The sequence below is a fragment of the Muntiacus reevesi genome, chromosome 2 (genome assembly GCF_963930625.1).
Source record: "Muntiacus reevesi chromosome 2, mMunRee1.1, whole genome shotgun sequence".
Lineage (NCBI taxonomy): Eukaryota > Metazoa > Chordata > Mammalia > Artiodactyla > Cervidae > Muntiacus > Muntiacus reevesi.
Window position 1 is genome coordinate 27,229,077 of NC_089250.1, and position 14,993 is coordinate 27,244,069.

Sequence of the window (14,993 nt, forward strand, 5' to 3'; positions counted from 1 at the left end):
TAAACTATGAAAGCCTAGACACTCAGTGCTACCTTCATTGTATGACAGGGCTGGGTTTTAGAATCATCCTTAATGCTCGATTATGCCTCTCATTAAGTGACCTTGGATGAGCTCTGTGAATTCAGCTCTGTCATCCAGGAAATACCCATCTAGTTGAGTTTTAGTGAGGATTAGAACTTGACACTCTGGTGTGATGATTAAGCACATAGTAATTATCTGAAATATGTTACTTCTCCCCTTCCTCTTAGCCAAAAATTTAAGAAATAAAATATGGAGATTCTTTAACAGTTAATTATTGAGATATAATTCACATACCATATAGTTCACCCGAAATATGGAGATTTGAGCTTAAAACATTTTTCTGGGAAAAAATCAATTTAATAATACTTTGTCCACATCTACAAATACATACAAAAACCCTCTTGAACGCCTCACATTAGGATTTCTTACCATCTTGATATCATTCCCATCTCTTCCTCCTCCACCCCCAGCTCCTCACTGTACCCCTTTATACACAGACACCTACTTACAGACTGAAGCAAGGATGTATCTTTCTTGTTTGAAAGAAAGAATTAAGATTGTTCAAAATGTAATGGGAAAGAAAGTCAGCCCCTTCTAGAATACTTCTTAGGACTTGCATATGGGTTTGTGAACTCCTGGGGACCCAGTGTGATGGGAGATGGTTATATTTTCAGTTTGTGACTTTTCCGTAGGAACAGCTGCCATGTCCCACCAACCGCTTAACTGCCTGACTGAGAAGGGGGACAGCCCCAACGAAACCACAGGAAATGGACCCCCCAATCTGGCTCACCCAAACCTGGACACGTTCACCCCACACGAGCTGCTGCAGCAGATGAGAGAGCTTCTAATCGAGAACCATCAGTTGAAAGGTAAGCAACACCCAGCCCCATGTTTCTCCATTCACCCATGGCCTTTGGGAACACAATCCCTTGGTAATAGCTTGTAGGTGAATCCCTTTCTTTGCACTTGGTTCCTTGGGGAGAGAGAGAGAGCACACGACTAGCTCTTAGTCAGACTAAAACTGCTTCCCGGGCGGCTCAGTGGTAAAGAATCCACCTGCCAGCGCGGGAGATGTGGGTTTGATCCCTGGGTCAGCACGATCCCCTGGAGAAGGGAATAGCAACCCACTCCAGTATTCTTGCCTGGAGAATCCCATGGACAGAGAAGCCTGGTGGGCTATAGTCCTTGGAGTCACAAAAGAATTGGACACGACTTAGTGACTAAACAACAGCAAGGCTAAAGCTGTTCCCATTGTTTACTTTTGGATACAGGTAAGAATAAAATTATGTATCCCTGGGAAATGGCAGAATGACATTTAGCCCTAAGTTTAAAAGGAAAAATAAAAAGCCTGCTATTATTACAGAGTTAGTCCTAAATATTACCTTAAGAGAAAGGATTCTAATATCTCTAGCCATGGCTTTTGGCAGAACCAGTATTGGAATCCAGGAGTAATGGACCTCAGTCTAGCTAGTTATTAATAGACATTTTGTTAAATCAATAAAATCAATTTTATTTTCTTGAGAGTCTTGAGGGCAGTCAGTGACATTAGACCTTGTAGTCCTATTTGAAAGCAGAAACTACTCATTTTGCTATGTAGTCTTTCCAGCTGACCCTGGAGCTCAGGCCAAGCCTGGCATTTTGATGTTCAGAGCTACGTGGTGAGGTGATCTATGGGAAGGGTCTCTTCATGATCCCAAGTCCAGTCCCCTGGTGTTTTGACCTCTCTGTCTGAATCCCATGCAGAAGCCATGAAGCTAAACAATCAAGCTATGAAAGGGCGATTTGAGGAGCTTTCAGCTTGGACAGAGAAGCAGAAGGAAGAACGCCTTTATTTTGAGACTCAGAGCAAAGAAGCCAAAGAGCGCTTAACGGCACTGAGCCTTGAAAATGAAAAACTGAAGCAAGAACTTGGAAAATTAACAGGGAAAACTGAAAGGGCATTTGAGGTGAGTGGACTGATCAGTTGTAATTTTATTATGCTCATATTTGTAGTGGGATGTTACTTGTCTAGACTTCAAGATCAAAACTTTCCCAGTTCCAGCTAGATGCTTGCATTATCTTGGAAGAATAGTGATGAGAAGATTGGTTGCAATTTTAAGGGTCATGTGTAATCTCTGGTGAAGGAAAGAAATGGGTCAAACTTTGACCTTATTGATTATAGTCAAAAGAGTGTTATGGTTATAAATCAATATTTTGTATTCATTATAGATGGTACAGAAAGACCTCTGCCTAGAACCATTTAAATGTTGGTCTTTAGTCCTTGATATAGAATTACATTTTTAAAATCTATCTCTCAGAATTTTCACTTATTGACCTTATCCTTTCTCTCCATCTACAGTAGATTCCTCACTTTGTGTTTTACATTTACTTTTGAAAAATGGTTTGACAGATATTATATCGTGTGATATGAGGCTGTAAGGTTGCCACATTTCCACTAACTCAAAGAACCTGAGAAATGTGCTTTGATACCCTTGAGAACGGGTATCGAAGATGTGAATGAAAAGTCCTGTAGGTTTTCCAGAAAGGCCCCAGTATTGAAAGAAGTTGAGATTGGAAGCTGGAGCTCTGGACAGCTTCTTTCAGTATAGAGGATCTGTTGAAGCAAACTATAGGCAGAACTCAGAAATGAGTCCTTGGGAAAAAGAGACACTGAGGATTTTTCAAAACCCTTGGTCATCAGTTTTTTCTCCGCAAGCTGTGCCTTCCAGCCCCCACCTGTCCCCCACCTCTTTTAATTTTTGTTTCATGGACCACTTGAGGTGTGTGTTTGTCTGTTTTTAATTTAGCCTCTCATCTTCCTGATTTACTGAAGCTCTCAAGGCCTCTCACTCACTCATGTTGACCTGCCTTTGCTGCTGCTTCTGCAGGCACCCCCCCCCCGACCCCCTCCAGCCATCAGGGTTGCCCCCCATGTTCTGTGAGGCACAGGGAAGGAGCAAGGAGTTTCCACTGAGACCTGCCCTCCAACCTTCAGGGTGAGGCTGAGGTATGACTGATTCTGTCCTGATTTCACTGAATTACAGACCTGGTGGCTCAGAGGGTAAAGCACCTGCCTGCAATGTGGGAGACCCGGGTTCTATCCCTGGGTCGGGAAGATCCGCTGGAGAAGGAAATGGCAACCCACTCCAGTATTCTTGCCTGGAGAATCCCATGGGCAGAGGAGCCTGGTAGGCTATAGTCCCTGTGGTCACAAAGAGTCGGAAATGACTAATCAACTTCACTTTTCACAGACATCGTGGTGATCTCTAAAGAATCCTTTTTTTTTTCTTTTATTTATTTTTAATTAAAGGATAATTGCTTTACAATTTGTGTTAGTTTCTGACATAACATCAGTATGAATCAGCCATAGGTTTGTGCGGTGGTAAGTCACCGACTCGATGGCCATGAGTTTGAGCAAGCTCAGGGACTTGGTGATGGACAGGGAAGCCTGGCGTGCTGCAGTCCATGGGGTCGCAAAGAGTCGGACACGACTGAGTGACTGAATTGAACTGAAGTCACTTCAGTTCTGTCTGACTCTTTGCGACCCTATGGACTGTAGCTCGCCAGACTCCTCTGTCCATGGGATTCTTTAGGCAAGAGTACTGGAGTGGGTTGCTATTTCCCTCTCCAGAGGATCTTCCCCAGGGGTTGAACCCACATCTTTTACATCTCCTGCATTGACAGCCAGGTTCTTTATCACTAGTGCCACCTTGGAAGCCACCATAGGTATACATATGTCTAAAGAATCCTTTTTGACTTTTAACTACAAATTGCCAGGCAAAGGTCATTAGACTTGTTTTGTATTATAAAATGACATATCAGCCTGGGCACATTTCCAAGACAATAGAAGCACAGAAAAAGGGAAATTGTTTCCCAAAGGCTAATCAATGCTAAGTGCTCAAAAAGTGATGAAAGATAGAAATAATTTAGTTGGGCTTGAGACCCCAGAGAACAAACCCTGGTAGTTTCATCCAGGAAGATGATGGACAGAGCCTAAACAGTGAAATGAAGAGAAGTTTTAAGTGTCACCTCACAAGGTGTTTTGCAGATCCATAATTTCCCAAGGATAATTAAGTGTTAGTCATTCAGTAGTATCCGACTCTTTGCAACCCCATGCACTGTAAGCTGCTCTGTCTGCCCAGGCTCCATGGGATTCTCCACCCAAGAATACTGGAGTGGGTTGCCATTCCCTTCTCCAGGGGATCTTCCTGACCCATCAATCAAATACGGATCTTCTGCATTGCAGGCAGATTTTTTACTGTCTGACCACCAGGGAAGCCCGAGGATAAAGAAGAGATCCACACAATTGCGAAAAAGAAAATTAACCTGACTTCTGAGACTCAAGAGTCATGGCCTTATATCCCTGGTCCTCAGGCACTTGTTTAAAACTCTATTTCCTTCCTTTGTGGAAAGATGTGGAAGGAATGGACTTCTCTCCATTCCACTCAGTGTCCTCAGGACGGTCAAGAGGGTGGATGTGAAGGTTTCTCACAGGGCATAGTCTTCCCCTTGCCTGCTTGCTTTCTGGTTCCAACTAGGCGGTACCTTTCCTTTTTTTCATTTTTATGCCTTTAAATATACATTTCTGTGGTCTGAATCATTAGCAGGAGAGACTGTACAAACTTTGAGCTTTTCCTTGCAGACCTAACTCTTCAGTTTTATGAGTTGCTTTTTCCTAAAGCCTATGAGAGTTTCCTGGCAAGGGGATGGTCCAGAAGAAGGCAGAGCATGATTCCACTGGTGTGATGGGCTTTTCCATGTGCCAGTTACTACCTACCTCTCACTCTCTTAACACTTCACAGACCAGCTGGTTTATGGTCCATACACATGCCTTTCTGATTATTTTTTGGTTCTACTATGAGCCTTTGGGCCTGTTTACCATTTCTTACAAAATCTGTCAGAGGGTGTTTGTGGAGCGGGGAGCAGGGGAAGGGGTTGAATTTTCAATGTTGCAGTCCTCTGGTAATCCTCTAGTATACATATTTCTGGTGGTACCATGTTTATAAGAGCCGTGAGGGAAGAAATCAGGAGGCCAAGGTTACAGCTAGATGAGGCCACAGAGACAGCATGATACCAAGTCTTTCTGATCCGAGAAAACTGAAACCAAGACGTTAAGGGAATCTGTTCAAGGCAACACACGCTCTGATTAGCAGAGTGTGGACTAGAGTCTGTTCTCCCTTCTCCCGAGTAAAAACACCACATGTTAGCAAGCTCTTTCTTTTATGACTTTGTCATATGTGGCAATTGCAACAGGATGAACACAACAGGTACTCGACATTAGGAAAATATTAATGTTTATTAGTTTATCAAGGGAAGCCCGTTAATGTTTGTAGAGGCCAAAATTAATTTTCCACCCTTGGTACCAGCCTCTGAATTTTCAGTTTTCTTATTTCTCACCAGATTTACCTTTAGCAACCTTAAAACACCAGCATAGAATATTGTCACAACCAACCTACACGGCTGGGAGGATTTTGGACCTTTCATTGTGTTTTGCCATCACCATACTGTCATGCCCTTGATGCTTTGGTTGTAGGCAGAAATGACAAGAATGAGAAGAGAGGGGGTGGAAGGAGGGAAAAAAAAAAAAAAGGAAGAGGTTGAGTTGTGGCAGTTCCTTATCCTTATTTTCTGGGATTTGGGGCTGTAGTTTACTAGTCAACCATTGCCAAAGTCTGGTTGGTTATTTTCATGATAATCAGGTTATTTCTTTCAGCATGTTGAGAAAACCTTGCTTGTCATGAGTTTATTTTAACTTCATATTATTTGCACACGACAAAGTAAATTTTTCCTTTTTAAATGGTATATCAAAATAAATTGCCGAGGAAAAGCTAGAATCGCCTACTGTGAAGCACAGCTCTCTTACCAGGAGGTATAGAGGCACTTGAGTTTGATGGCAGAGTTCTTGGCTTGAGTCATTCGTTCACTTTGCTCCACATTGTTTCCAGGACATCACTGGGGACCCCAAGATCCCCAAGGCAGAAGTGGAACAAGAAGTGGAACAGCTGAAGACCCAGGTGGCACGCCTCCAGGCTGAAAAGGCAGATCTTCTGGGCATCGTGTCTGAATTGCAACTCAAGCTGAATTCAAGCGGCTCCTCCGAAGACTCCTTTGTTGAAATCAGGATGGCTGTAAGTGTGTTAGTTTTGGTTTTGTCTTAAGCAAGTTATAAAACCTCACCTGGACAACTGCTAGAAATATCGCCGCTTCCTTTCAACATGGGAAAGCCAAACAGTGGGGGAGTTTCAGCGTGGTCAGCATAAATATAAAACATCATGCTTGTGGCTATCACAGCTGAAATGGAAAATACTGATTACCTTTTATGACTGGAGAGATAGTCCTTTTTTTCCCCCAGTACATTCTGAATAATTTATCTGACCTAAAAAGGAAAAAAAAAAAGTATAAACTTGTTCAGCCCAGGTTTCAAAGCTGTGTTCAGCATTTCACTTAGGTAAGCAGAATCATGATCAGATGCAGTAAAATCAAAAGGCTCGCCACTTACTAATCATAGAATCCTCTTTTCAGACAAAGTCCTATGAGGAACGTAGGCATATTAAAAATAAAAAGTGGAGAAAAGCAGGAGCAGAGGTGCTCTGGGTGTAGCCCCAGGGAATACCCGGGCTTCTCCCTCCGCTCCAAGAGCAGCTGCTAGGGAAGTGCCGAGGGCAGATTCTGAAGCCAGCATTATCTTACTGGCTTTTATGTGCAGCCTCAATTGAAGCGAGCTGGGCAAGGCAGCACAGGCTGGCCTGTTCTGATGGGAAGCATGTGTCGGCGGGTAGCTGGTGTGTGGGCAGTCCTGCTAGAAGGGAAACCTCCTTCTTTGCTACTAGAAAAAAAAAAATGGAATACAGATTGAGGGAGACAGGCACAGGAGGGTACAGTCCTCCACTGTACAGTCAGCCCAGTTGTGTCACAGCACGCATCTGATACAGGAAGAGAGCTTAACTGCGTCTCTGGAAGAGAAAACCCTCCATGTAGACAAGTGGGGGTGAGGCGGGGTGAAAGTGCACCTTACAAAAGTCTCAACTACTGGATATGTCTGAAACACCAGAGCATGACTCTCTTCACTTTATCATTAATCTGCTGTGCTAAAGATGAACAGAAGTGGAAAATGGCTCTTAATAACCCTGCCACCCACACCCCTCAGAAATTTTAGATCAATAGGGGCTGAAGTCAAGAGAAAATCCTAATCAGGAGGTACCCTGTGTCAGAGCACTCATTCTGCACACGAGCAAAGATTATGAAAACATTGATCAAAGAACTTTCACCTTCTGCAAATAACTGATAAAATTCAGGAAGTCTAAGGAGCGTATCAGAAGTTTCCAAATGAGGCTTCTTTCTTTGGGGTGCATGGTTACCATAATGTTCTCCCTCACTGATGAGTGACAGTTATTTCTAGTGTAAACATGTTTTTCTTGCCTTGCTCCTATGAACAGAAAAACATTGCCCAAGACTTAGGAACAGTGTGTGCATACAAAATTATCTAGAACCACCTCTGTATTTTTCCACTAGCTCACTGGACTAGAAATGTCTTTCAAATCATTGAAGTGGTCTTAGCGCCCCCTGTTCCCTAAGTGACCCGAGAAGCAGATGAATTTCAATTCAATGGGAGCCAGCCTTTCACTTTGTGAGCCTTGCCCACAGAAGACAGTCTTCTTTCCAAGTGACTTCAGCAAGTTCTAGCATTTTGCATTTTATTTTTTTATTTTTTCTGATTTATTTATTTATTTCTGGCTGCTCTGGGTCTTTGTGGTTGTGCACAGGCTTTCTCTAGTTGCAGCGAGTGGGAGCGATTCTTCTCTTTGCAGTGGCTTCTCTTGTTGTGGAACACAAGCTGTAGGTGAGTGAGCTCAGGAGTTGTGGTACATGTGCCCAGTTGCTCTGCAGCATGTGGAATTTTTCTGGACCAGGGATTGAACCCGTGTCCTGCATTGGCAGGTAGATTCTTAACCACTCGACCACCAGGGAAGTCCCACATTTTGCATTTTGAAGGAGTGTGTGGGAAAAGTATGTGGAATTGTCATTAGCTGTGTGTGACCTTAACTTGTAGACAAGGGAACTGCCAACGAGCTAGAGAGAGAGACGAGATAAGCTTTCCTGTATGTGGGGTCAGGATGACTGTGCTGAATGAGAGGAGCCCGGCCTTCTCGTCTTCATCTGGATATTTATAATCCTGACGGGGCTTGCAGGTTGAGGGAAGGATTAACTTCCATTCCATTTGAGTGACTGAATTGAAGCATCTCATGTTTCTGTGTTTGGTAGATTCCTTGGGTTATGTGTCATCCAAATTCTTGATCTTTCACCTTTTTCTCTTTTGCTGGAGAATTTGTCTTACAGGCATGCTATGTTAAACCTCTCTCATTTCTGCTTTTACAGGAGGGCGAAGCAGATGTGGCAGCAAAAGAAATTAAGACAAGTCCTGGGCCCCCAAGAACTCATTCTGTTGACAGGTATGTGAAGACAGAGTCAGGCTATCAGACAGGCACGCTGGGCAGTCTTGTCACTTTCTCCTCACCCCTGAGAGGCCAAACATGGTGGGCTGAAAAAGTCACTTACTGATTTACACTGGGGCCTTTCCAGAATGTTTAGTTTGAATGCTATTCATATTTATTGTTGCAGCCCACTGGTAGAGAATAAAAACTATGTTTGGTGCCTTGGTAGGCTAGCTAACCCCTCACCACTCTGTGTAGAGGTGTTTCATCGCCATCAGGTGAGAAGTGAAAACAAGCTGGTTCTCAGTTAAGAGACCCATGTTTCCTCATGTGTTTACGAGTGCAGTCTGCCCCGGACTAGGCTGCCCAGCTGATAAGGACGATGTTTCCTTTTTCTCTTCCCTGTTCATTCCGGAGTACAAGGCACAGTGGCTAATATAGGATAGTCTTCCATAACAATGACTGTAGTTGCTCTGGGTTATGGCTGTTTTTTCAGAGTGTCCAGATATTGTACCCGGGGAATCTTCAGTAGACTTGTGCCTAGAAGACAGCAAGCTTAAATAGTAGGGGGACCTTAAGGAGGCGATGGCAGGGGGTCTGGGCACCTGAGTCTCTTACAAGTAGCTGTGACCCAGAATGTGCTATTAGCTCATCCTCTGTAAGCAGGTTACTACTGTATGAATCTGCTTAAGATTTACCTGAAATTTCCCTAAGCATCTCTTCCTTCAGAGACTTTTAATATCTCTTTTCTGTAACTTGATGAATGGACTTATAAAAATGTTTTTTTTTTCCTCAGTTATGCTGCCAAGCCCTTATATGAGGCAAAAATCAGGATTAGATTTCTTTCACCAAACAGGGCAGTTGACAGAAATGAAAGTTACTCCCTTTTTTAATTAGAAATAACTACCCCTGCCCCCCATAGTGCCTTTTTAATATCAGAACACTTTCCTGAAAGTGGTGGGAAGGAAGAAAGCCGTGTTCGAAATTTCTAAGCCACTTCCTCTTCATGTATAGCTGTGTAAATACCACTTCTTCTTTTAAACCACACAGCTGTGTTTTAATAACAGCTTCTTTACCTTGTTTGAAAGTATTTTAAGGAGTCAGAGATTGATCTCTGTGGTTGGAGTCTGAGCTTTGGTGTTGGGAACTGGGATTAAATCCTGAATCCTGGCTCTTTGTTAGATGCGTGAACTTGGGTAGGTTACTGAAGGCATAGCTGCTATTAGCATCAGTATAGCTTTCCAGAATGTTTAGTTACTGCAGTGATGGCCGTGGTTTTCTTCATCATTGAACTGCCTCTTCATTTAATCTGAGTTTGAAGTCAAGAAATAACATACCAACAGTGCCTACATTTCTGTACTCTAGTTATTAGAACCAAAAACAAAAATGCTTTTTCTTCTCCTGACTTAAGAATGTGGTGTTTTCTGTCAAGTTGAAGAAAGACCAGTGGACTGCCTGTCACCACAGGCAGCACATGTGTGACCGTGGTCCTCTTGGAGATGAGTCCTCTAGGAAAGCAGGGCTCCAAAACCGGGGCTCCCTCTCCTCCACTGCCTCTGTGCGTCCTGGGGTCTGGTGCTGTGGACACTGTGACCACGTGGAGGGAGTGAGCGTGTGCAGAGTAAGGGGAGCCGACTCATCAGCCTCACTCCTTTTCCGGACAGCATGGAGGACCCAGGCTCTGGTTGTCACCAGGCCAACTATGCTTGGTCTGTAAATGAGAATTAACAGGAGAATATTCTGGAAAGCTGTTCCTTTTAACTAGTTCCAGTAATATTGTTAGACTCCCAACATTTCATATTCTCAGAAACCTTTCTGCTGTCCTGATGTAGGAGCAAATCTGCAGAAGGTACCAGGAATTATGTGGAGTTTGAGGAATTAACTGTGAGCCAGCTCCTGCATTGTCTAAGGGAAGGAAACCAGAAGGTGGAGAGACTTGAAATTGCCCTCAAGGAAGCCAAAGAAAGGTATGAAATGAGCAACGCGGAAAATGCAAACATTGCTTTTTTAATGGCTTTCAGTTCAGTTCAGCTCAGTCACTCAGTCATGTCCAACTCTTTGCGACCCCATGAACCGCAGCACACCAGGCCTCCCTGTCCATCACCAACTGCTAGAGTCTACCCACACCCATGTCCATTGAGTCGGTGATGCCATCCAACCATCTCATCTCTGTCGTCCCCTTCTCTTCCGGCCCTCAATCTTTCCCAACATCAGAGTCTTTTCCAGTGAGTCAGCTCTTCGCATCAGGTGGCCAGAGTATTGGAGTTTCAGCTTCAGCATCAGTCCTTCCAACAAACACCCAGGACTGATCTCCTTTACGATGGACTGGTTGGATCTCCTTGCAGTCCAAGGGACTCTCAAGAGTCTTCTCCAACACCACAGTTCAAAAGCATCAATTCTTCGGCACTCAGCTTTCCTTATGGTCCAACTCTCACATCCATACACAACCACTGGAAAAACCATAGCCTTGACTAGACAGACCTTTGTTGGCAAAGTAATGTGTCTGCTTTTTAATATGCTGTCTAGGTTGGTCATAACTTTCCTTCCAAGGAGTAAGCGTCTTTTAATTTCATGGCTGCAATCACCATCTGCAGTGATTTTGGAGCCCAAAAAAATAAAGTTGGCCACTGTTTCCCCATCTATTTCCCATGAAGTGATGGGACCAGATGCCATGATCTTAGTTTGCTGAATGTTGAGCTTTAAGCCAACTTTTTCACTCTCCTTTTTCACTTTCATCAAGAGGCTCTTTGGTTCCTCTTCACTTTCTGCCACAATGGTGGTGTCATCTGCATATCTGAGGTTATTGCTATTTCTCCTGGCAATCTTGATTCCAACTTGTGCTTCTTCCAGCCCAGCGTTTCTCATGATGTATTCTGCATAAAAGTTAAATAAGCTTTATTGAAATGTAATTAAGATGCCATAAAATTCATCCATTTAAAGTGTACATTTTAATTTTTTTTTTAGAATAGTCACAGAGTTATGTAGCTTTTACCACATTATAATTTTAGAACATTTTTTTCCCCCAATAAGAAACCCAGTACTTGTTAGCACTCATTCCTCTTTCCTCCTGGTAATCTACTTTTCTGTCTCCATAGACATACCTTTTCTGGACTCTTCATACAAGTCGAATCATGCAACATGTGGTCTTTTGTGACCGGCTTATTTTATTTAGCATAATGTTTTCAAAGCTCATTCATGGTATAGCATTTGTCAATCCTCATTCATTTTTGTTGCTGAATAATATTCTATGGTGTGACTAGACAGCATTTTGTTTATCTGTTCATCATTTAATGAACATTTGGGTTGTTTCCACTTTTTGCCTATTATGAATAATATTTGCTCTCTACATTCAGGCACAGGTTTTTGTGTGGGCATAGTTTTTTAATTCGCTGGGTATATACCTAGGAGTTAAATTGTTGGGTCACATGGTTACTCTCTGTCTAATATTTTAAGAAACAACCAAACTGTTTTCCACAGTGGCTGCACCATTTTACATTCTCACCAGCATCCACACCAACACTCGCTATTTGTCTTTTTGATTATGTCCATCCTTGTGGATGTGAAGTGGTATCTCACTGTGATTGTGGTTCTGTTTCCTCAGTGATGAATACACATGTTGGCCATATGTGTATCTTCTTCTTTGCCCATTAAAAAGTTTGGGTTGTCTTTTAATTATTGAATGACGTGAGGTATATGATTTGTAAATGTTCTCTCCCATTCTGTGAATTATCTTTTCATTTCTTTGATGGTATCATTTGCAGCACAAAATTCTTTTTTATTTTGCTCTAGTCCAATTTATCTGTTTGGTTTTTGGGTCACTTCTGCTTTTGGTGTTATAGCTAAGAAACCACTGCCTAACCCACAAAGATTCACTCCTGTGTTTTCTCCTAATTGTTTTATAGTTTTAGCTCTTACATTTAAGTCTCTGATCTATGTTGAGAGTGCATTTTTGTGCATGGTGTAAGGTGAAGGTCCAACTTCATTCTTGTGTCTGTGGATACCTGGTTGTCCTGACACCATTTGTTGAAAAGATAATTTTTTTCTCACTGACACCCCTGGCGTAAATCAGTTGACCATAAACAAATGTAAAGATTAATTCCTAAAGGCCCAGTTTTGTTCAGTTGATCTAAGTGTCTGTCCTAGTGGTGATACTACACTGTCTTAATTAGTTTTGTAATAAAATTTGAAATTCTGAAATGTAGGTCCGCCAATTTTGTTGTTCTTTTAAAAAGATTGTTTTGGTGGGTCCTTTGTTTTTCTTATAAAACTCTTAGAATAAGTTTGTTATTTTTAAGCTGGGACTTTGTTAGGGATTGCATTGAATCTGGAGATCAATTTGAGGAACATTACCATCTTAACAATATGAAGTCTTCTGATCCATGAACATGGGTTTCTTTCCATTTCCTTAGGTCATCCTTAATTTCTTCTTAATTTCTTCTCCAATGATGTGTTATAGTTTTCAGCGTATAGGTCTTGCAGTTCTTTTTCAAAATTAATTCCTATGTATTCCAGTCTTTTTTTATTTCATTTTTGGATTTTTCATTGTTAGTGTTGGTGTTCAGTTGCTAAGTCATGTCTGACTCTTTGCAACCCCATGAACTGCAGCATGCCAGGCACCTCTGTCCTTTATTTAATCTCCCTGAGATTGCACAAACTCATGTCCATTGAGTCAGTGATGCCATCCAACCATCTCATCTTCTGTCACCCGCTTCTCCTCTGGCCCTCAAACTTTCCCAGCATCAGGGTCTTTTCCAAAGTGTCAACTTTTCACACCAGGTGGCCCAAGTACTGAAGCCTCAGCATCAGTCCTTCCAATGAATATTCAGGGTTGATTTCCTTTAGGATTGACTGGTTTGATATCATTGCTGTCCATTGTTAGTGTAAAGAAATATAACTGATTTTTGTATATTGATCTTGTAGCCTTCAACCTTGCTGAATTCATTTATTAGCAATAGTCTTTTTTTTTTAGTGGCTTCCTTAGTATTTTTTTTATACAAGACCATGTCATTTGCAAAGAAGTAGTGTTACTTCTTCCTTATCAACCACTATTTCTTTTATTTATTTATTTATTTATTTTTTACTTCCATGATTGCCCTGGCTAGAACTTCCAGTACAATGTTAAATAAAAGTAGAGAAAGTAGATATACTTGTCTTGTTCCTGATCTTGGGGGGAATGCTTTCTGTCTTTCACCACTAAATTGGTGGTATTAGCTTTGTTTTTCATAGATGCTTTTGTCAAGTTGAGATGCTCTTTTCTATTTCTGGTTGCAGTCTTTATCATGAAAAGGTTTTGCATTTTGTTAAATGCTCCTACTGAGTCTATGAAGATGATTGTGTGTTTTTTTTAAACCTCTATTAATGTATTGATTGATTTTCTGATGTTAAACTAACTTTTCATTCCTGGATAAATCACACTTGGTCATGATATATGATCTGCTGTATGTTGCTGGCTTGGATTGCTAGTCTTCTTAGTAAAGATTTTTGCATGTGTATTCCTAAGGGGTGTTGGTCTGTAGTTTTCTTGTAATGTCTTTGTCTGGTTTTGGTATGAGAGAAATACTGACCTCATAGAATGTGACATACACACACACACTTTGGGATAAAATTTATTTACCTTATGGAGTTGTGAAGTCAATGAATTTCTATGTGTGAATGAACTTCTTAGGAATGCAGAGTGCTAAACCACATAAGACAGGGGGCATAATGGAACAGTTTTAGGGTTATAATGATTGCAACATTTAGTCATAAATATACTGTATATAGCATATACTAAAGTATACATAAATATAATATACATGCATAATTCTCTCAGACATTATAAATGTTTCATTAATCTTAAAACTATAGCACCTTCTAACTGAAGCAGTTGAAAAATTTAAGTATAAGAAAATCTATTCTTAAAATATGAAACAAAAGTTATTTATTCAGAATGAGGGTTATCTAAAAGAAATCAGTGTTTTTCCAATGACTTATTTGATAGTCAGTTCTTTTCAAAGGTGAAAAGGAATGACGGCTATGAATTGTAGATCTTTACCTCGTATCCTGATCTGCATATAGGTTTCTCAAGAGGCAGGTCAGGTAGTCTGGTATTCCCATCTCTTTCAGAATTTTCCACAGTTTATTGTGATCCATACAGTCAAAGGCTTTGGCGTAGTCAATAAACCAGAAGTAGATGTTTTTCTGGATCTTTCTTGCTTTTTTGATGATATTGGCAGTTTGATCTCTGGTTCCTCTGCCTTTTCTAAAACCATCTTGAACATCTGGAAGTTCACGGTTCACGTATTGCTGAAGTCTGGCTTGGAGAATTTTGAGCATTACTTTACTAGCGTGTGAGATGAGTACAATTGTGCAGTAGTTAGGCAGGTCAGGAAGCAACAGTTAGAACTGGACATGGAACAACAGACTGGTTCCAAATAAGAAAAGGAGTACGTTAAGGCTGTATATTGTCACCCTGCTTATTTAACTTATACGCAGAGTACATCATGAGAAACGCTGGGCTGGAAGAAGCACAAGCTGGAATCAAGATTGCCAGGAGAAATAGCAATAACCTCAGATATGCAG

General features: G+C 41.5%; 1 protein-coding gene across 5 annotated transcripts in view; it reads left to right on the plus strand.

Annotated features, from left to right (window-relative positions):
* OPTN (optineurin) overlaps window positions 1-14,993 on the plus strand; it is a 40,245-nt gene that overhangs the window by 5,927 nt on the left and 19,325 nt on the right. For all 5 annotated transcript variants that reach the window (XR_010661425.1, XR_010661424.1, XM_065921114.1 and 2 more), the window contains exons 2-6: window positions 714-890; window positions 1,765-1,967; window positions 5,946-6,128; window positions 8,377-8,450; window positions 10,265-10,399. Coding sequence is in view for 3 of the 5 variants with exons in the window: in XM_065921114.1 (XP_065777186.1) it covers window positions 725-890; window positions 1,765-1,967; window positions 5,946-6,128; window positions 8,377-8,450; window positions 10,265-10,399 (761 nt within the window). In the remaining 2 variants the exon portion in view is untranslated. The remainder of the gene's footprint in view (window positions 1-713; window positions 891-1,764; window positions 1,968-5,945; window positions 6,129-8,376; window positions 8,451-10,264; window positions 10,400-14,993) is intronic.